At 41.8% G+C, this 22,452-nt stretch overlaps 1 protein-coding gene across 1 annotated transcript; it reads left to right on the top strand.

Moving 5' to 3' along the window:
* Positions 1-1,016: 1,016 nt before the first annotated feature.
* On the top strand, positions 1,017-22,107 carry LOC149449053 (microsomal glutathione S-transferase 2-like). The gene is made up of 6 exons (XM_089693898.1): positions 1,017-1,130; positions 2,144-2,226; positions 10,437-10,536; positions 11,213-11,283; positions 17,692-17,773; positions 21,935-22,107. The coding sequence occupies exons 2-6, from the start codon at positions 2,166-2,168 to the stop codon at positions 22,065-22,067; spliced, it is 447 nt and encodes a 148-aa protein (XP_089550024.1). The 5' UTR covers positions 1,017-1,130; positions 2,144-2,165; the 3' UTR covers positions 22,068-22,107.
* The last annotated feature ends 345 nt before the right edge of the window (positions 22,108-22,452 follow it).

Genomic DNA, 22,452 nt, shown 5'->3' with positions numbered 1-22,452 from the left:
TACATCACGAATTTCACCTCAATATAGAGATTGGGACTTTTATGCTAGTTTATATTTAATTATTATTAAGGTCACTACCTGCACAGTTTACGTCTGTAGACGTTCATCACACTTCAATATATTTATAGCTCTCCACAGCGCACGATTAACCTGATTATATTTTATGTTTATTTTGTTCTCAGCGCTGCATATGTTTATTGAGTAATATTTGATCACCTGTGCGTTTTTATTTTGAGAAAAAAAACTATATTTTTGACTTTTTGCTAGTAAACATGTCCAATAAAAAAATGTCATCATAAATTTAGGTCAAAATGTATTCTGCTATAGGTCTTTGCTGGAAAAAAAAATCCCAATACATGTAAATTAATTGGTTTACGTGAAAGTTATATTGTTTACAAATGGCGGTATATATACTGGAATTTTTTTTTCGTTTTAGTAATGGCGGTGATCAGTGACTTATAGAAGGACTGCGGGACTGCAGCGGGCATTCTGACACTGGGGGAACTGACTAATAAAAAGCACTGATACTGTACTAATAGCACTGGGCAGGAAGGGGTTAACATCTGAGGCAATCAAAGGGTTAACTGTGTGCCGTTTAACTGTGTGCTGTGCAGAGCCATACAAAGCAGTTTGCAGGAGCTGACAGGGGAGAGATCTGTGTTGTTTATACACAGGTCTCTCCCCCGTCGGTAATACTCGGCAATCACCGGGTGCCAGCGAGTAATCACCAGCCAGGACCCGGTGATTGACAGCCGAGGCCGCGAATGGAGGCGCAATTAGGGTGCCGCCATTCGGAACTGCATTTGGAACTGTACCCAGAACTGCAAAATCACGTAGCTATACCTGTACGTGATTTTGTGCATCCGTGCCACCCTGTAGCAGTATTTCTGCTATGTAGCGGACGGGAAGCTGTTAACCTCTATTCTGTATATCATCATTGTGTTGAGTAGGGAGCCATCTATTGGATGTTCACTGCAATTGCACCTGTTTTCATTATTTCTTTCAGCAATGATAGGGCATGTCAGGTGTTTGTTAAATAAAGTTTCCATGAATCACTGAAGTGCCATTTCCAGCTTCTACAAGAACACACCAATGAGGGCGCCCTTTCTCCCTTTGATACACATATGTTTGTAAGTCGGTTTATTATTGGTTATAGTCATATATATATATATATTGCATTTCAATGTAATTTGCAGGTAGTTGTGTGCAACAAATGTGTTCATTGTATGCATTTGTAAAATATGTGTACAAGCATATTGTAACTTAAGTTTATCTGATTGTATTGCAGTTTTACAGAACTATTCACAGAAGTAAATATGGTTTTGGAATGAAGCACAATGCTGCCAGCTGTCAGTTTTGTTAGCTAACTGTTAGTAGGACAGCATACAGTAACTTCCAAAGTTGTTTATAATAGATTTACTTTTCCTCCTGCCAAATGATTTAAAAGTATTAGTGATAAAAGAGCTGCACTGTGTTTAATTCACATACTTGCGGTGCACCACAAACCACAGATGGTTCCGCGCTGTGGTGCATTTATAAAGTGAGTTGAGGTTCCATTTGTAAGCAATTGCACTGCACCTTGTTTTTTGTGTTACCGCATGTTGAGGAACGAAAGCTCACATTTTTACTGTGCATTGCTCCAATGCACAGATTTAAATCTGTCTCTTGTGACAATTCTTGTGCTTTAATTCTTCATGGTCCATGTTTTCAGGAGGGTTGACAAGAGTATACATTCTATCTAAAAATTGTTCATTTTAGCAGGTTAGTACACAGCACACAGAATCATGTAAAAGAAAACTATGGGAGAGATTTACTAAAACTGGTGCACTTAGAATCTGGTGCAGCTGTGCATGGGAGCCAATCGGCTTCTAACTTCAGCGTGTTCAGTTAAGCTTTGACAGTAAAACCTGGAAGCTGATTGGTTTCTGTGCAGATCTGCACTTGATTTTGTACTCTTCAGCCTCAGTAAATGACCCCCTATGCTGATCTTTCCAGCTCTGCAACCATGGAAGCAATTGCAGGAATGCTTTAAGCATACAAAACTCCATACAAAATGTTATCTTATAACAGTGACGCCTACTAAGGTGTGTCATGGTAAGTGTCATGGTCTGTTGGCTTACATAACTCCTTTTTTCTTGCACAGAGTTCGAGTCTGAACCTGCTGAATGATGGGAGACAATATCATTCTTCTCGCTGTTATTTCACTGTTTTCTGCGTGTCAGCAAGGTAAGGTAAAATGTATATGAATATTATGTGACTAAACATATAGTGTTTGTATGTACAGATGTCATTATAACAGAGCCCTGTAGCATGTGTTCAAACTAGCAAATGGAATATAGAGCAGAGAGTCACTTCCTGATGGCCGCATACCGTAAGGACAGTATTGTGCAATCATGTAACACAGTAAACGTGTCCTGTACCTTGCTCTGAAACAAAATGTGAAAGGTACAATAACTTCTGCACCATTTCAGAGCTGGAACTTCAGACATGAAAGTGGAGTTTTAGCTGTTTTTGTGTTTATTAAAAGTCAGCAGCAAAAAAACTGTAGTTGCTGACTTTTAATAAACACACACTTACCTGTCCCAGGGTCCAGCGATGTACTCACCCGTGCTGTCCCTTCTCTTCTTCTTCTCTCCGTGGCGCCGGCATCTCAACTGTGGACGCCAGGCTATACCAGCTTATGGATTCACAGCCTGGAGCCCACTGTGCATGCGTGAGTCACGCTGTGCCTCCTAATTGGTCTGGCAGTCTTCTGGTACCTGTGAAGGTGCCCAGGAGACTGCAGGAGGAAGGATGGGGCCGAACTTCCGGCTCACTTTGCCACGGCGAACTGAGCCGGAGGTGGGAATGGTTAACTGTCAAAACCAGGTACCCCCAAAAGGTGCCAAATATGGTAGTGGAGGGGGGGAGGCAAACAAGCAGAGCTTCCACTTTTGGGTGAAACTCTGAAGCTCAATTCATGAATCTTTCTTTTTGGCTGCATTACAGTCTTAACCAAAGAAGTTTGGGGTTATAAAAAAAAAAGCACACAAAATACTCACCCCTATGCTGCAGCCATTCCTCATCGACTCTAAGACTGAGACCTAAACGATCACACAACCACTGATCACTAATTTCTCGGTTTTCTCAGAACAGAGAGCAGTGACTGTCAGTCACCGCTCTTGACTTTGCCCCTCCAGAGCTCACTGGAGCACTAGGCTGGAAAAGAGATAGTTGCAGCTGGCTTTGGCCCTCAGTCATGAGTGCTGAGAGCGGGAGCTAGCTGTCAGTCAGGCAACTGGGTGGATCCTGACAATATGGTTGGAATCCATCCTGAACCTAGAGTGGCTCTGTGACGTCAGCTAACAGTGGGCTTTAGGCTGACTTTAGGTCACAGGACTGTAAAAGTAAGTGTACTCCTGTGACCCACAAGAGAAGTATGGCCAAAAAAAGCTTTGGTCAAAGTTCTCTTTAAATCACTTTAGACTCAGTAGAAAAAAACTGGCACTTCTTTTTTAATTAGAATCCTTATCCTGATGTCATAGGTTTGCAAACTGAGACAATGGGGTCTTAGACAGTGGAACAACAGAAGTTTCCTTTAGGACACTTTCACACCAAATATTTTGTAGAAACATAGTGGAAATGCAGGATATATGTGATGATGCCCTGAGGTGCTGTTCATTGTTCAAATGGCACAGAAACGCACCTTCACAATGCAGTGTGTTGAAAAAAAATTCTTACTGCAGTAATTTTTGTGCATTGCAGCCCATTGATGAATATGAGCTGTCTAGTGCTGCATGCTACAAGAAGCCTCAACACAAGAGGCACAGGAACAAATGAATTGCATGCGAGCATACAAGCTTGGTGGCGAGGCAGATGGAACATTCCTCCATGGTTCTCATTAACTTGGGCACCAATTCCGGATCACACAACCACATCACCCCTGTTGTGGGTTCTTCTGGGCTATGCTAGGCACCTGTAACATGATCACTCAACTTTACACAGAGGTACCTTTACTCTTTGCCGTTTCATCAATGCCTTGGGACAAAGCTGAGTCCATCATCAGCGAATGCTCAACCTTAAGGTGGGCCTCTACTCTTAGAGATGAATGTACACCATGTACACTTGCACAACATCTGTCCTCTAGTTAACTCCTGGGTCCCCGTGCATATGTACACCTTCACTGTAGATTTGCAGTTAGAAAGGACTCTCTTAGCATTGTCCACATCCACCTGTTCAGAGTTTTGCACTACCTCTCCCGGTAGCAGAGTGGGGCCCCGCCGTGCACCTAGTGCAGGCTACGTATGTGCATTTAATTTAGATCTTGAGCTTTTGTGCCTCTGTACAGGATGGGACCTCTGTGGTGCCAATCCGTTCCCATTGCTATGGGAGGCAGAACACTGGAAGGAGTGCTGATAACATCTCACTCGCTGCTGGAGGCCATGCCACCTGCTACAGGTACATGCCAATGACAGGCTGCTTGACTGACTGTTCACTTGCATTACCCTTGGCAACCACTTGCTATACTGCACCAGAATGACTATTTTAGTGCTGTCTTCATGCCAATAAATGCCTAGTTACCCACAGCTGTGAACTTGCATTACAATCCTTTAAAAACTGCTGACCAGGCAGAAAGTAGTTTCAACACTTTAGTTAGAAATCATGCAAAACATGACAGTTCACATGCACAAAAGCAGTTCTTCCCTAAAACCCTAAACCTTAACTCCGGCTTGAGTGCTGTGCCGGCACACCCTCAAAAGGTAAAGTCCATTAATGGAAAGTCCATTTGTATCGGCATCATCCAGCAGCTGGTGTCTTCGGGGTGAACCCTAGGCTCCAGTGGCTTCTTACATTATGATAGGTTCCCAGATGACAGAAAAGTGTAACATCATTCTCTCTCAGGCCAAGGGTTTGTGGCAAGAGCCTCGTGCTCTAAACCACTGTCCCTTTTATAACCCCAGGATCAATGGATCGGACCCAAGAAGCCTGCCAGACAGCAAACCTGGGAATTCAGGTTAACCCTAACCCTCCCGTCCAGAGCAGCACCTAGCTAGCTGGATTGCAACTCACAAGCCCACTGCGTTGTGGTTTGAAAGATCTAACTCAGTGCTATGTTTCTGCATAGACAAAATAGGCAGGCTAACAACTACCTATGTATCATTTATTGACTATTAGTAACGTATTGCAGTGTATAACACAATGTTGTGGACTGTCATTGTGCCTTCCAGTGCAATCTGCCTGGGTCCTCAATGTTGCTGTCTCTGGACTGTGTCTGGGGTTTTTGTAGAATAGTGTACTGGGTACAGTTCACTCACTCTGAGCTTGTACAAGTGGGACCAAGCTGGTGTCGGAATACAAAGACAGCAGATGGGGAGCGGTGAAGCGGCTGCTTTTCAATACAGAGGACCTGGAAAGGTAAATATATTTGTGCTTCTTTTACAGGTGATCTATTTGGTAAAAATGGCCTAATCATTATTAGTTAGATCATTAACATCTACAGGTGTAGGGTTATAAAATTAAGTATTTTCATACAAGCATAAAAACATTTTAAAGCTGAAGTTTAGGTATGGCAAGTTCCAGCTTGGACCAATACAGTATATGTATGTTTGGGCCATACCTGTGGAATTCCCATAGAAACCACTGCAGTAGGCACTGATACTATAGTGATCTCCACAAGTTTCCAGGTGCTGTGCTGAGCGGCTCCACATTTAGTCTCATTCTGAATAAATGCATCCTGTAATTTGATGAGGTGGAGAGGAGGGGCAGTTATGTCACGATCTCCACCTTGACCGATCACAAAACATTTTGCATTCACTGAGAAAATGCAAAGTGTTCTCTGTATAGCTCACATGCCAAGCAAGTGGCTTCCTGTGTTCATAATTCAGCAGGGACCTGGAAGCTAGTTGAGATCACTGTAGCAGTAGTGCCTACTACAGTGATTTCCATTTTCCATGGGGATCCCACAGGTTTGGAAATACATACAGTTGTGTTCAAAATAATAGCAGTGTGTTGAAAAAAGTGAATAAAGCTCAAAATCCTTCTAATAGCTTTTATTTCCATACACCCAAATGCATTGGGAACACTACACATTCTATTCCAAATCAAAACATGAAGAAAAATATATCAAATTTGTGTTGTTCCTCTAAAAAAATTGAAGAAAAGTGTCTTGTTGGAACACCCATTTCAAGGGCATTTCCTCTTCAGCACAAGGCAGTATGACCTCTTCAAGTATTCTGATGTATTCAAACTGATCCATGATCCCTGGTATGTGATAAACAGGCCCAACACCGTAGTATGAGAAACATCCCCATATCATGATGCTTGCGGAACCATGCTTCACTGTCTTCACAGTGTACTGTGGCTTGAATTCAGTGTTTGGGGGTCGTCTGACAAACTGTCTCCGGCCACCAGACCCAAAAAGAACAATCTTACTTTCATCAGTCCACAAAATGTTGCGCCATTTCTCTTTAGGCCAGTCAATGTGCTCTTTGGCAAATTGTAACCTCTTCAGCACGTCTTTTTTTCAACATTGGGACATTGCGGGGGCTTCTTGCAGATAGCTTGGCTTCACATAGGCGTCTTCTAATTGTAACAGTGCTCACAGGTAACTTTAGATCTTCTTTGATCTTCCTGGAGATGATTGTTGGCTGAGTCCTTGCCAATTTGGCTATTCTTCTATCCATTCGAATGGTAGTTTTTCGCTTTCTTCCACATCTTTCAGGTTTTGGTTGCCATTTTAAAGCATTTGCGATCATTTTAGCTGAGCAGCCTATCATTTTCTGCACTTCTTTATATGTTTTCCCCTCTCCAGTCAACTTTTTAATCAAGGTATGCTGTTCTTCTGGACAATGTCTGGAATGACCCATTTTCCTCAGAATTTCAGAGAGAAATGCACTGTAACCAGCATGTACAACATTTGCTGCCTTCCTTCCTTAAATAAGGGCAATAATTGCCACCTGTTTTTCAAAGAATGAATGACCTCACTAATAGAACTCAACACTGCTATTATTTTGAACATGCCCCTTTCAATTAGTGATTCAATTACACAGAATCAGCAGCATGCATGTCATGACTGTTGGGTCTGTTGGATTTCTATTACTCTACTACACCTGCTAGTAAATTATTTGCCAATATCATTTCTACCAAAAACAGTGATTGATCAGGTTAGTGATGTCTGACTGCTATTATTTTGAACACGACTGTACCTATACTGGCTCAAGTTGGACCAATTTAACTATAGAAAACTGTCATACCTGAAATTCAGCTTTAAGGGCAACTATAGCCTTTTTCTATTGGAGATATACAGTATATGTAAATGTGATCAGTTTACGGTAAATAATTATATCAGTACATCCATGTTTTAAAAACTTGGTGGTGGGAGAGGCAGCCATAGCTACATATTGTAGCAGTTCCTAGGGGTGAAGGCAATTGGACAGGTTAAAAAACACTACCTGATTGCTATTGGTTCCCCCAAAATAGTGTGTGCACTGCGTCTCCCTTCTGCATAGTCATAAACACAAAACCCTGTGTGGCTAAGTTGTTTCTACTATTGGGCAAAGCTAAGCCAAAAGACATCATAAGAGAGTAGTAATCAGAGGAATTTGCCCCAAGGGCAGCTACTATTGCCATAGACATGATGCCATCACTATGAACAGCTGAAAGGCACTCACAAACATATGACAGTAGTCATCTAGTCCAGCCAGTAACAAAACAGTAATTGATTATTTGGCTTTAGCTAATATGAGTATTCTACAAAAAAATGAATGAAATGTATTATATCTACAGTTGACTTTTCTGGTGGCCCATGAACAATCTTTCTCTGTGTAAAGGAGATTGTGATTGGCTGATTTTTGGCACCAAATTGTTAAAGCTTATTCCTGGATAGAACAGTGACCTACCTGCTGGTAGTTGTTAGCCTTTGTGCCCAACCTCTGGCCATAGGCCTGCTCATGGCATCCCTAGCCTTTGGCTTTAATATTAGCATGTAATAAAAGAATATCCACACATAAGATATATTTTATGCACTTTACTGTAGCTTCAAAGATGGCAGTGACATATAATATCACTTTCACACACTGAAAGAACTTTTCGGTACACATTGCCATACACAAGAGGAAACCTTCTGTAGCAGTCACTCAGGTGCAGAATGTCAGCACATAATTTTTAACCCATGTTCCTCTTCCTCCTCCTTGGGAGCACCACAGGGTTGGCAGAAATGTTCAAACACTCCGGCACTCAAACTGTTATATATCCAATGGTGTCACAACCTGTAATGCTTTGTCCGATGCAAACCTTCTCAGATCAGGAAATCCCCAAAAGAACTGTAAAAACAAACAGGCGAGTGCAGATGTCTAGGGCATTATCAACATCAACATTTATTGGATCCAAAAGACAAAAACTCACAAACATAAAAAGGAACAGGCATATCAAACACAACTCCAGCCGAAAGATAAAATCATCTGACCAGAGCTCTCTGAAGAAGGGAGCACGTCCCCCAAAATGCGTTAGCCTTGCAGCTTTTGAATACATGGCCAGATGACATTGTCTACGGTTGAGGTTGTGTTTGAAATGCCTGTTCCTTTTTATGTTTGTGAGTGTGTTTTTGTCTTTTGGATTCAGTAAACATTGGTGCTGGTAATGCACTAGGCATTTGTGCCCTTCTGTGCATTTTGACACCAAAGGGTTGGGACCAACCTCACTGAATACTAGAACCACAGCATTTCATTCCTGTCCACCGATTGACAAGGTGTCTTCTGTAGTTTCTCTCTATGTCCCACTCCATAGCTCTATCCAGTCGGGCACACTTCCAGATATTACTATATTGCTTCCAGGCGTAATAGTACTCAGAGAACACATAACCTGGCCTAAAAGGCCTTTTACATCCCACTCACGGCCCACAGACAACCATTACAGCGTCAGGGAGACTACAGCTGGTCCTTCTGGGTGTTGAACTACCTCCAATGAAGAGAGGAAATAATGCTCAGACAAATGATCAACATCAAACCAAAACAGGTGCAGACCCTGGCTCACCACCACACACATATGCAAATAGGAAGAAGGGTTGGCCGCACATCAAAGGAATGATGAAAAAAGTGCAAATAATTTATTAATGCTTAGGACGCAAAAGGCACCAGGACATAGGCAAAGCTGTTAACGCATTTCACACGATCATGTGCTTAGTCAACCCTTCTTGCTATTTGTTGAACTTCCTCAGCAGGGGCTTCAGCCCTGTTAAGGGCCATTGGCAGTAGCTGAATACATCCACATAGCTCTGGGGTGTTTGGTTTCCATGCCTCATCTCTTTAGGCTCCTCCCATCCTGACATTTATATGGGTACTAACAATGCCCATTACATCACTACAGGAAGGCTTTGTCTGAAAGGGACCTTACACCCACTTACATAATTTCCTATTACCACACTATTTTGAGACCGAGACATCTAGTGGCAAACTAGCTAACTGCACCTACTAACATCTACCTAAAGCATGTTACAATCTGATTGTACAATCACCTTTAAGTTTACCAACAACTGTATATTGGGATGGCATTCCTAATTGAAAATAAACCGAATGATTGTATAAATGATCAAACCGTATGTGACTAGTGTTTAATAAGAAACATGCTGAATCAATATCTAATTTACAGAGCACCAGTAGAAACAAAATTGTATCTGTCATGAACAGTGTCGTCGGTTGTCCTGGTAACATTGTGTAAGAACCTATAATTGCTTACCTGCAGATTAAGCTGAAAAATCTGCCATTCTGTGAAGATAACAAACCTCTAATTTTATTAGAAATGTGGAGTACAGCGACTACCCATCTTGCTTGGATATTGGATATGTAGAATGACAGTCCAATTGTGTAACAATCTATTCATGTGTCACCTGTTATTTATACTTATATGTATTCCATACAAACTTGAATTTTTAGCTCAGGTAAATAATACATATGGCCAAATCTGACAGAACACACTGTTTGAACCCAAAGTTGTCAGACAGACTAAATTACCGCGAATGACAAATCTTAGCCAAAATATTGTCCATCTTTCTTAAAGCAGTATTCAACCCTCAGTATTTTTTAACCTAACACATTGAGCACAATAAAATAAATATTCCATAGTAAAATGTTTGTTATACTTCTTCCCCAGCATTTGCAGTTTAGAATTTTCAGTCCTGTTGGCTGCTCTCTCAGTGCTGCTTCCATGAACCTCTGGTCTCTATAGGAAAGTGTTAACAGTAGACATTGCAATGTCCAACCAGTCTATTAGTTTGAAGATGGGAGTGGGGAGCTGCTAAGACTGCGTAAAAAAACATTGGGTTTAATATTACTTTAATTCAGTATTTTACCATTTCTTCATAAAAATCCAGTTTTCCAGAAACATATGTTTATCAACCTAGCAAAGTGAAGCTTGTACAAAAAGCCGCTTTCATTTTATTTATATGCTCTTCTTTGTGATAGCGTACTATGCCAGGCTTGTGGGGAGATCTAGAATGAAACACAAGGTCACGCCTCCAGCAGTCACAGGACCTCCAGAATTTGAGAGGACATTCCGTGCACAGTAAGTTTCTGGTTATGATGTAGCACTAATGATGGCAGAAATACAAGCCACTACTAGGCCCCTTATGTTATGTCTATGAATACTTGTAGAGTGCATTGATACTTGCAAATGCAACCTGCCTGTCATTATATGTGAGAACCCCAGTGGGGGTTCCCGCGATTAGCTGCAAGAGGCCGCAGGATTGAAAGCAATGGGAGGCTGTTGACTGTCACAGCTAATCGCGCCCACTCCCATGTAATCATTCAATCAGCGATCACATACAGTCTGTGTCCAGGGCTGATAACTCACATGTGATCATTGCATGAGTAATTACATTGCTCAATGCGGCTGCCTACTCACAGCTAATTGCAAGAAGCCCTGCTGGGGTTCTTGCATGTAATCGCAGGCAGGGTGCATTCACAAACTCAATTGCACACTTAAAGTGGCAATGCTGATAAGTGATAAAAATCAATGAACCAATGAAGGATTAAACAGAAATTATACCGTATATGAGAAAAGTGCTGGCCATTGCTCTGCAAAGATGAAACCCTTATTTTTATACTCACATTAATTGCTAATAAAATGCTTCCTGTAGAGCATGCAGGTATTATGTACCTATTGATACAGTTACAGTGCTGTGTGTGAGTGGATTTATGAAATAAATGCAATCAACATATATTTTTTATTCTGTTCTTAGGCAAAACTGCGTAGAGATCTACCCCATATTTCTTGTTCTTCTTTGGACAGCAGGCACATACTTTTTTCAAGGTAATGTAGCACTAACCCCATAAAAGTTGATAAAAATTTGGGTCCCCCTATAGTCCTGCAGAGCCAGGCAACACGCATTTCCCACAGACTTGCACTCAGAGTCAGAAAACAGTCCTTGAGCTTGGTTTTATGTTCTATTAAGGGGTGTTGAACTTGGATGGGGTAAGTGGTGTATGGGATGCCTAATGGAACTGCAAACCGAAGACAAACTCCTTAGCAACTATGTAAAAGTCTTGACACAGCAGAAACTCTTCTTGGAAAGCTCTCCAGCCTCTCCTGGTGTACCACCCCAGACACCAGATAATCCTCTTCCTATCCAGCTGCCTGGGGGAATCCCTGGGCAAGGGAATCCAGTGCCTGCCACTTTTAAAGCAGCTAATCAGATTTCCCACCAGAGTGCTTTGATTCCCTTAACTGGCCCAGGGGATGTAGGACTACTCACTCAGTTTCAGTCCTGTGAGCAGATTTAGATAGGTTGCTTCCTTCAGGCCTTCTGCTGGGCTGGCTCCTTTCCTGGCTCTACAGGTGGTCCTCACTCTGTGGCCCGGTGAGGCTGAGGGATACTCCTGTCCAGCACCCTGCCTGTTGGTAGGCCCCTTCCCAATGGGCTCCCTCCCGGGCTCCTGCATCTCAGCTTTCTCACATCTTCCACCCAAACTCTCCTGCCACTGATAGGCTCAATCACTTTTAAGGGCTGTCCTAACACCATGCCAAGCCTCCTGCTTGGGGATTGGTCAGGATCCCTTAAGAGTGCGGTGCCGCCGCCGTCCCCCCCCCCCCTTCCGACAGAAGGGACACTAAGTACAGGGGTGGGCAGAGGGCTGCTGTCTCTTACCTGACTCCCACGATGATCCATCCAGGAAGCGCTGCTCCTTCCGTCACTCCGGCCACTCCCTCACTTCTGCCGCTTGGCTCCGCCTCCTCACCGGTGATTGGCCGCCAGAACTGTAGCTCAGGAAAGGTACACAGGCAGCCAATCACGGGCGAGGAGGCGGAGCAGAGCGGACCCGCGAAAATCGAGTGCGGGAAAAGCCGGTAAGTGTGCAGTGCAGAGGTGCTGCTGCAACCACATATGCTGGCTGCAGCAGCACCATACTGCAACAGGGGTCAGCAAGTGTCATTGGTGTCAGTGGGAGGAATAGTGCCGCATCATTGGTGTCACTGATACTAATGATGGGGCATTATTCCTCCCACTGACACCAACGATGGGGCACTATTCCTCCCACTGACACCAACGATGGGGCACTATTCCTCCTCCCCACTGACACCAACGATGGGGCACTATTCCTCTCCCCACTGACAGGGTACTATTCCTCCCACTGACACCAATGTTGGGACACTATTCCTCCCACTGACACCAATGTTGGGACACTATTCCTCCCACTGACACCAATGTTGGGACACTATTCCTCCCACTGACACCAATGATGGGGTGCTATTCCTCCCACTGACACCAATGATGGGGCGCTATTCCTCCTACTGACACCAATGTTGGGACACTATTCCTCCCACTGACACCAATGATGGGACGCTATTCCTCCCACTGACACCAATGTTGGGACACTATTCCTCCCACTGACACCAATAATGAGGCACTATTCCTCCCACTGACACCAATGATGGGGCGCCAATGATTAGGTCCTAAGTAAATGTTGGTGATCGGTTTGAATTCATTATTATTTATTGATTTTATGTATTTTTTCAGTATCATATGGTTTGACATGTCCAATCAAAAAATGTTTATAGTTTAATTAAGGATTTAATTTTTTTTGAATTTCTAATGCACTTTAAATCTTTTCTGCTACAGTTAATAAAGCTATTCTTTGTTGTAAATTGATCCACATTTCTTTCTTTTTTTATTCTCTTATACGTTAATAAGGATACAGTGTTATGCAGAGGTGTACTTATAACAATTTTATAGACAAATGATACTATTTATAGTCGCGCAGGGGGCGCGAAATGTTTTCTTCTTCCTAGGGGGGCATGACAGAAAATAATTGAGAAGCACTGGGTTAGTGGAAGCCAGTGAAGGGATTGGCAGAGAGGGGCAGCAGTCGCTGATCGGTTGGTAAGGTGTATGAGTCTAGCAGCAGCATTCATAATAGACTGAAGGGGGGATAGCTTGTGTAACAGTAGACCATTGAGGAGGGAGTTGCAGTAATCAAGGCGAGATATAACCAAAGCGTGGATAAGTTGTTTTGTGGTATCATTGGTTAGAAAGGGACAGATTTTGGAAATGTTCCGGAGGTTGAGGCGGCAGGATTTAGCCAGTGAGTGGATATGGGGCCCAAAGGAGAGGTCAGAGTCTAGGATTACGCCTAGCACCCTGGCATGAGGGGAAGGACTAATGGTTGTGCTGTTGATCTTAATGGATACTAATGAATTTACTAAAGCTGGCTATACATGGTTTGAATTTAGGCCTATTCTTGTTGAATTGCCTGAAATTCAAGCCATAGTGGCCTTGACAGCACCACCCATTTCAACAAAGGTCGCTTTAAATAGTAATTTAGCCAGTTGGAAAATTCTCAGTCAAGCAGTGACTGTAGACAGTCATGGATGTTCAATCTGGAATTGGGGTATCTGTATATATGTTTCCAGTTCTGCCACAACACTTAAGTCATGTATTTTTTGGTGACTAAAACATTAAGACTGCCTGTGATGCAACACGTAGAAGGTGACTTCATTTTGTACATTGCAAATCTGTAAACAGGTAAATCTTGAGCAAATAAATTGACATCTAGATTACATATCCGTTTAGTTTCTCTCCCTGTCTGTGTCCCTGTTAGGGGGCCCCAGACTTCCTTTATAAAAAAAAAATGAAATTTATTTTTTCTTGATCCTTCAGCAGTGTGTTCATTGAGGAAATTGTCCAGTTTGCAGACTTTGCCAAACTCTGGTCATGTGTCACTCCATCTCAACAAGCAGGTTTATTACATGACGAAGGACTTTCTGATACCTTTCCAGTGTTAATGTAGCTCTTAGAATATATTTGAGCATGATGGTCACTAGTTGGTCAGCAAACTGTCACTAATAAAGTATTTTCTGAATACCACGATGACCCAAGAGTGCTCTGTACCAACTGGCTGTCGATAGCAGTGTCCTCAAGATGATACAGTTTAATGAGTTAGGAAGCCCATAGATGTGATTTTCTTTCCTTCCATCATGGCTAGAAGGGAAAAAATGCACTCAATTCCCCCATCAACACGGTAAGTGTTGATGGAGGAATAAGCAAAAGGCAACATAATTGTTGTGTGGTGTCTTAAAAGTGAGTCATGCTTATACGTGTCACCACTCTAGCTATTAAACCCAATATCAGGTTAAAACAGTTTGTTTAACCCAATAAATAACACCACTATTGCAATAATGCAATAAACATAACCTCAAAGAATACATAAACAGTGAGTTCCACCACCACTGCTAACTTAAATCAAATAACATCAAAAACAGAAAAGGCTGTTGAATTCAGGAGAGTTCCAACATCACTCCAAACATGCATTCTGTGTTTCCTCCACTTGTGATGAGTAGCAATGCCTCCTATGAATTTCACCACCACATACCTGTAGCTTTTGTTTGATATACATACTGTGTATCTACTCGCATATCGCTGTAATGCAATCACATGTAATAAAACCAGCACCGCTGCCACCTCCAGTGGGCTTGTTAATGTCAGCACAGGCTCTGCTCCGACGCGTTTCTTCCATAAGGATGTTTTTTTTAACCCCTTGAAAACATCCTTTTGGAGGAAATATGTCAGGGGCAGAGCCTGTGCTGACAGTATCAAACCTGCTGGAGGTGGCAGCACTGCTGGTTTTATAACATGTGATTGCATTACATCTATATGTAAATAGATACACATTATATACAATATAGCAAATGAAAGCTACAGGTTGCACTATGGGATGCCTGTTTATTTCATTTATGGGATAACATGCATGGTGGAGGTGGAGTGCTTGCAGTGAATACCTGTTTATGTGCCCTGTGGTTCTCAGATATCTTTGGAGTATCCTGCTGCTGTAATTCTCGTTGATGGTCTCTGATCCATAGGTGGATGATCCCTGATTCAAACATGCTGTTTTAGACCACCTATAACTTGGAGTCTACAGAATTGGTAAGAAGCTGTATGTGGTGATGGTGAAATTCACTGAAGGCATTGCTACTCACCAGTGAGTAGTGTGTTTCCTCAAGTGGAGGAAACAGTTTGCATCTGTGGAGTGGTGTTGGAACTCTCCTGAATCCAACAGTCTTTTCTGTTTTTGACTTTATTTGATTTATGTTAGTAGTGGTGTTACTTACTCACTTTTTCTTTGAGGTTATGTGTACTGCACTATTGAAATAGTGGTGTTACTTACTGGGTTATACAAACTGTTTTAACCTGATATTGGGTTTAATAGCTAGAGTAGTGACACTTATAAGTATGATTTCACTTTTAAGACACAGCACAACATTTATTTTGCATTTTGCTTATCTTATGCACTAATATTGAGTGTTTCTTGAGTGCAGCTGTGGAAGATTTTCATTTATGTTTGATTCAAAACCAAAATAAATCTTTGCACTCAGAATAAATAATACATAAAAAGTAGCTGAAAAAGAAATGGATACAATCCCTCAACATAATAGATAGCAAAAAAAGTGCAGCCCTGGATAGTCTGAACCACAAATTAATTCATACAAAAAGACGTGCTAATTAGTGTGAAAAGTCCATCAAAAGAAAGTCCAACAAGAACTGCATTCCGTGCCTCAAAAAAGAGAGGAAGATGACACCTCTATAATCTTTGTGAGAAAAAACAAACATGCAAGTGGTCTTACCAGAACTATTGGGTTTTATTATTAGGAAAGTCAACAGCGCTTTAGGGGTTAACCCTGCACAACTCTCCGATTTATGGCACAGAGATAGTCTCCTTGGCTCCACTCCAACTCCGTAATACCGCCAATGAGTCATGCAAAGAATAAACATTAATAGTGTAGTATGCCCAAAACTTAAACCTTTATTATAAAGTAGACAAATGCACTCACAATGGTAAAGAATTGCATAGCCATCAAGAAAATAATACCGGAACTGTGGCAATCCCGATGTGTAGACGTTCCGGCCAGGCGGTGTGTAGCATGCTGCCGTCATGTGAAGCTCCATTCAACGCGTTTCGTCATCAATTGACGTTGTGAGGGGTGCCTGGGATTGCTGCAGCTCTGGTATTGTTTTCTTGATGGCTATGCAATTCTTTACCATTGTGAGTGCATGTGTCTACTTTATAATAAAGTTTTATGTTTTGGGCATACTACACTATTAGTGCTTATTCTTTGTGTGACTCATTGGCGGTATTACAGAGTTGGAGTGGAGCCAAGGAGACTATTTCTGGGCCATAAACCAGAGAGTTGTGCGGGATTAACCCCTAAAGTGCTGTTGGCTTTTCTAATAAAAAAGCCCAATAGCTCTGGTAAGAGCTCTTACATGCTTTTGTTTCTCACGAAGATAATAGAGGTGGCATCTTCCTCCCTTTTTGATGCACTGAATGTGGTTCTTGTTGGACTTTCTTTTTAATGGACTTTTCACATTTATTATCACTTTTCTTTTGTATGAATTAATTTGTTTTTCACACTATCCAGCGCTTCAGTTTTTTTTTATATGTATTTATGTATTATTAATTTATTGGTTTAGAAGCACCAAGCGCAGTTTTTTGCCTTCATTGTTGATGGAGGAATGCATCCTGCATCACTATTGTGTTCTGCCGGTGGGGAGCCTTCCCTGTTGGCAGAGCACAATGATTACTGCTAGCGGCTATAGACACAGGCAGTAATTGCATGTAAATAATCTGACAGGCTGGTTGTACTGTCGGTTGTGCTGTGCTGTTGATGGATCGATATAGGTACAATCAGCTTTCTCCTAGATGGTTTGAATCTTGGCCGGTCCCTGCTGAACTAGCTGAGATTCAGTCCATCTATGGCCAGATTAAGTTAAAGATTTTGTACATGCTAAGTGCAGGAAGAAATACTTTTTGTAAATATTGTGTGATGCATACCTGTAATGTACTTGCCAGTTCCAATCACCTGTGTAGTATGTATTCTTGCAGTCAAAAAAATTGAGAAAAAAAATCAGACAAGTGTCTTTTTCAGAACCTAACATATTTTTCATAAAAACAAATGCACTTTATCATTCATTTCAGTTTACTTTTTTATTTGTTATATAATTTAATTTCTATGTTGAGGGGCCCCTGACCTTGAAGTGCCCCGTGCCCCCCAAGGTCTAAATCCGGCACTGCTTACTGTCCTATAGGTAAAACAGGAAGCAAGAGAAAATTCCCCAAAAGTGAGGGAATTCCTGGTTGTCAACCCAAATTCAAAATATCTCCATTAAGTGATAGATACATTACACTGGTTGATCCTTTCGTTTTGCCATCATGTTTTGTTTTATAGAAGTGGCTGCAGCCTTTGGATTGCTGTACATATTTGCACGACACACCTACTTTAAAGGCTATGTAGCGTCTGCAAAGGACAGGTAAGAAACATGTTTCATTTAAAATATAAATTGCCTTTCAATTTATTATCATGTGAAATTTCAAACTTGTTACACCATGATACAATACATCAATATAAGGAATGGGCAAAAAGAATAATTAACGAGCGCTTGGAGATGGATGGTAAGCAGCTAGCATGAAAGGCACAAACCTCAAACCTTCACACTATAGTAACAACACATGCAGCGCTACAGATAGTCAATGTAAAAATATAAAAATACATATAAAGTGATAAGTGATGGGCTATTGGTGCTTAATAATATTTGATAAGTGTCCTCATATCATGATAAAATAGTCCCAATAAGCCGTGCAAAGGTGGTTGACTCCGTGCTGAAAGGTGTCAAATATTATGCACTCACCAGAAAGCGCATAATATGCGCATTTGAGTTGTCAGACCACTCCTGGTCCTAGAAAGCTGAACCTGTGTGGATCATCTGGCAAGCTGTCACTCTGATGGGGATAAACTTTTCCTTGGCCAGCAGGGGGATTCCAGACATCCAGAGACCCTTTATAGCACTGATCCAGATTCCTCACCCAGGGCACTCATATGAGGTATCCACCTTAAGAGAGGGGGGGGGGGGGCTTGACCAAAAAAAGCCCACCCCAAGAAACACGGATAGTGTAGTACGTTTCAAAAAGAGATCCTTTATTGCAGAGTAAAAACAGACAGGTCACTCACAGGGTTTCCCAGATTCAAAGATGGCCGCCGGCCTCCACGAGGTACGGAACGGCATGACGTCACCGGCTAGGCTCCACCCGGGTTCCGTACCTCGTGGAGGCCGGCGGCCATCTTTGAATCTGGGAAACCCTGTGAGTGACCTGTCTGTTTTTACTCTGCAATAAAGGATCTCTTTTTGAAACGTACTACACTATCCGTGTTTCTTGGGGTGGGCTTTTTTTGGTCAAGCCCCCCCCCCCCCTCTCTTAAGGTGGATACCTCATATGAGTGCCCTGGGTGAGGAATCTGGATCAGTGCTATAAAGGGTCTCTGGATGTCTGGAATCCCCCTGCTGGCCAAGGAAAAGTTTATCCCCATCAGAGTGACAGCTTGCCAGATGATCCACACAGGTTCAGCTTTCTAGGACCAGGAGTGGTCTGACAACTCAAATGCGCATATTATGCGCTTTCTGGTGAGTGCATAATATTTGACACCTTTCAGCACGGAGTCAACCACCTTTGCACGGCTTATTGGGACTATTTTATCATGATATGAGGACACTTATCAAATATTATTAAGCACCAATAGCCCATCACTTATCACTTTATATGTATTTTTATATTTTTACATTGACTATCTGTAGCGCTGCATGTGTTGTTACTAATATAAGGAATGGCTTTACATTAAAAGCAGAACTCTAGTCAGAGATTATTATTATTATTATTACATCGTGTTGATGAAGAGATGAAGTTCTGACATACTTAAAGTCAAAGAAAAGCCTTGTTATAGTACTTGTAAAAATGTTGTCCACCACCTACTCCTATCTGTCCTGACTAACCTGTAAAAAAAGATGTGTGTACTTACAAATTTTTTATCTGCTCTAGTCCATTTACATGATCCCGCTGCTCTAGCCCCCTGATTTCAGTGAGTGGCTGCTGCAGGGGAGAATAAGGAGTGCCAAACATAGCTGGGCCATGGGAGCCTGTGGGTATTTCACGGCTCCTGGAATTTAGAGCCATTGTCAATGATCCCTTAAATACAGCTGCATGATCATATGATTGGATCAGAGCATATAGAAATTGGTTAAAGTGTTACTAAACCCAGGACCCTACATTCTCTATATCTGGTCTCTCACAGAACATGGAAATGCAATTATTGTAGTAAATATAAACTGCTAAACATCTTTTCTCATCAGCAGTTAGAGCAGCCTTGTGACTTCTATCAGTGTCCAGCAGAGGACTGGTTAAAGCTTGTAGGAGGAGCGTTCATTCTCCCCTAATAAGGCTGCAGGAAACTTGGCGCTCTGCCTGACAAGTGCTCATTGGCCCTGTGTTGATCACATGCACACTCCCAAGAAAAAAAAACCCCTCTAGCAATACACACCAAACTGAGCATGTACAGCTTGTTCCAAAAGCTCTATTCTATCAGGAGATGGTTTGGGGATTCTGGAAGATAGGGAGGGGGGAATTAGAGAAGAGAGGATCAAACATCCTTTTTACACATTAACCCCTTAGGTTCCACAGTGAGTATAACAAGCATGCTTTACTGCATATACAGAGTGATTTTACTGTTGTGTTTTTAATAACACATTAAGTACATAGCTCTATTCTATGCAAGTTAGGCAGGATAAGTACAAGAAGGGGGGAGGGAATGTTGTTAAGAACAGTTATAGTTAGGCTTTTCTTTCACTTTAATCCAGAAGGTTTGTATGAAATGAGCATTTATTTAAGAAGAACTCAAGAATCAAATGTAGAACCGTGAGCTTAAAGCTGAAATTTAATTGATTTATTTTTTTGGCCGTGCTCTGGTTTCTTCACCACATTCCCCTCCGCCTCATCGAAATGCTAATGAAAATTTTAAATAAAGACTTTCTGTTTTAATTAAATATCCTATTTTTAGACCTAAGGACTGTGTTTCTGTGTTTATCAATGCAATGCAAGCAGATTATGGCTGGTGGGAGGAGCCAGCAGGGTGCTGTACATAGCTTCCAGGAAACATCACAGCACCCTGTTCAGTACTCCTCTGAAGAGCACTCAGCCCTGATGCAAGCAGTGGACTATCTCTTGGTAGAAATTATGCAAATATCAAAATGCCTTGATGAGTGGGTGTTTGCACTGAATTTGCATGCAATGTGCCCTAGGTAATGCTCACATGTATAAAACACAATACCTGCGCTTAGATGTAACCACACTCCAAAATCAAAAATACAGTAAAAACCAAAAAAATCAGCTTGCACATAAAAGGCGATATTGCAAATATAAACAGAAAAAATGCAGCGCTAATTAAAAAGCATAAAAGTCCATATAAGTCCTCAAATGAATGAAACAAATTGCAAGAGAAGATTCTGATATCATGAGCCGTCACCATACACCCAAAAAAATGAACCCCTTACCGGACACTTTGACTCTATAACACCGGTCAATAGGCGCAGTGTGATAAGGAATCCGTATGGCAGGTAATCTTCAATAGAAATCCTCTCCCAGATATAAGATGGTTCCTCCACTTTAACGACCTCCAAAACTTGAAGAAACTCCCATCCGATTTTCAAGTAAAGAATAAAGAACAAAAGCAACTCATAGTGCAGTAATTCATTAAAGTTTTGGCAGATTTATTACAAGATCCACGTACATCAAAAATTTAAAATAAGCAGCATTGATTTGAAATTGTTTCAAACCAAAGACATGGCCGCCGTCCCTCCAGAACACATGTGATGCTGAGCCTCCATGATTGAAAGAACAGAAATTCTATGAGTGAAAGGGACCGGCCAGAGACAGGCTGAGGAGAAAAGGATGATGATAGTCCTCCAAACAGGAAATTAGGTGGCTGTATCTGATTTGCTGCAGCTTCTAATGCATCCATTGAGAAGCTCACATTGTGCAGTGAAATCAGAATAAGCACCTTTTAGTACAGAAGAGGAGCCTGTTCAACTGTGTACAGTCAAAAGGTACAGTAAGGCTACTGGGCATTGTCAGAAGAGTTTACTTATCCTTCCTAGAGCACCCTAGCCCCTAATCCCAATACTTTCTACTATGCTTGAACATATGAACGCTGATGCCAATAATGCACTGCTCAGTGCCTAAGCGTTCACATGCCAGGCCAGTCACTTGATCTGAGCTTTGCCACCTTCTGCTGCTCCTTGAGTAGAGGAAGCTTTGATAGTTTCTCTTAGAACGTTGGAAATGGCCCAGGTGCTCTGAAAGTGCAATAATACAGTAAAGGTAAGGAACTGCCATTGTGCTGTAAATCAATTTTAGGGTAAAGTACAGCTTTCCTTTAGTAACTTAGGCAAAGATCAAATAGCAGCTAACTATTAAACCAGTCAACACTCATCCATCATTGTTCTGACTACAAGTGATACACTTTGTGCATCATTGATGTTCTATGCACTGGATTAACCCTTTACTATTACAACTGCATCATGACTGGCATATAGCATATAGTATAAAATACTTATGGCCTGCATTTGCATGTTTTTATTTTTCAGGATCCCTGGATTTTATCTCACCCTGATATCTTTATTCCTGTTACTTCTTGTTGCTCTCCTTGGAATTACAAATGGCCTGCTTAAGACTTACCTGGATGTAAATGTGATTAAAAAGATGAGTCACATGTTCTAAATACACATAAACTGCTGTTATAAATTGTGTTAAAAAATTATGTGCGTGTGTATATGTGTGTGTATATACAGTAAATAATACTATATTAACATTGGGACGCCTGCCTTTACACACACATGAACTTTACTGGAATCCCAGTCTTAGTCCATACCGTTCAATATTGAGTTGGCCCACAGCAGGGACCGGCCGAGATTCAAACCATCTAGGGGCAAGCTGATTATACCCATATCGATCCATCAACAGCACAGTACAACCAGCCTGTTGGATTCTTTACATGCAATTACTGCCTGCGGCTATAGCCGCTAGCAGTACTCATTGTGTTCTGCTGACAGGGAAGGCTCCCCACCGGAAGAACACAATAATGCTGCAGGATGCATTCCTCCAT

Source organism: Staurois parvus, unplaced genomic scaffold, assembly GCF_062004578.1.
Source record: "Staurois parvus isolate SC_StPar_1 unplaced genomic scaffold, SC_StPar_1.0 ptg000639l, whole genome shotgun sequence".
Classification (NCBI taxonomy): domain Eukaryota; kingdom Metazoa; phylum Chordata; class Amphibia; order Anura; family Ranidae; genus Staurois; species Staurois parvus.
Note: the sequence above shows the minus strand (reverse complement) of the source record. Positions and strands in the feature narration are given on the sequence as shown.

Coding starts and splice junctions, on each gene's coding strand:
- LOC149449053 (XM_089693898.1), top strand. CDS start 2,166: ATGATGGGAGACAATATCATTCTTCTCGCTGTTATTTCACTGTTTTCT. Junction 2,227..10,436: donor GTTTTCTGCGTGTCAGCAAG/GTAAGGTAAAAT, acceptor TCTTTGTGATAG/CGTACTATGCCAGGCTTGTG. Junction 17,774..21,934: donor GTAGCGTCTGCAAAGGACAG/GTAAGAAACATG, acceptor TTTATTTTTCAG/GATCCCTGGATTTTATCTCA.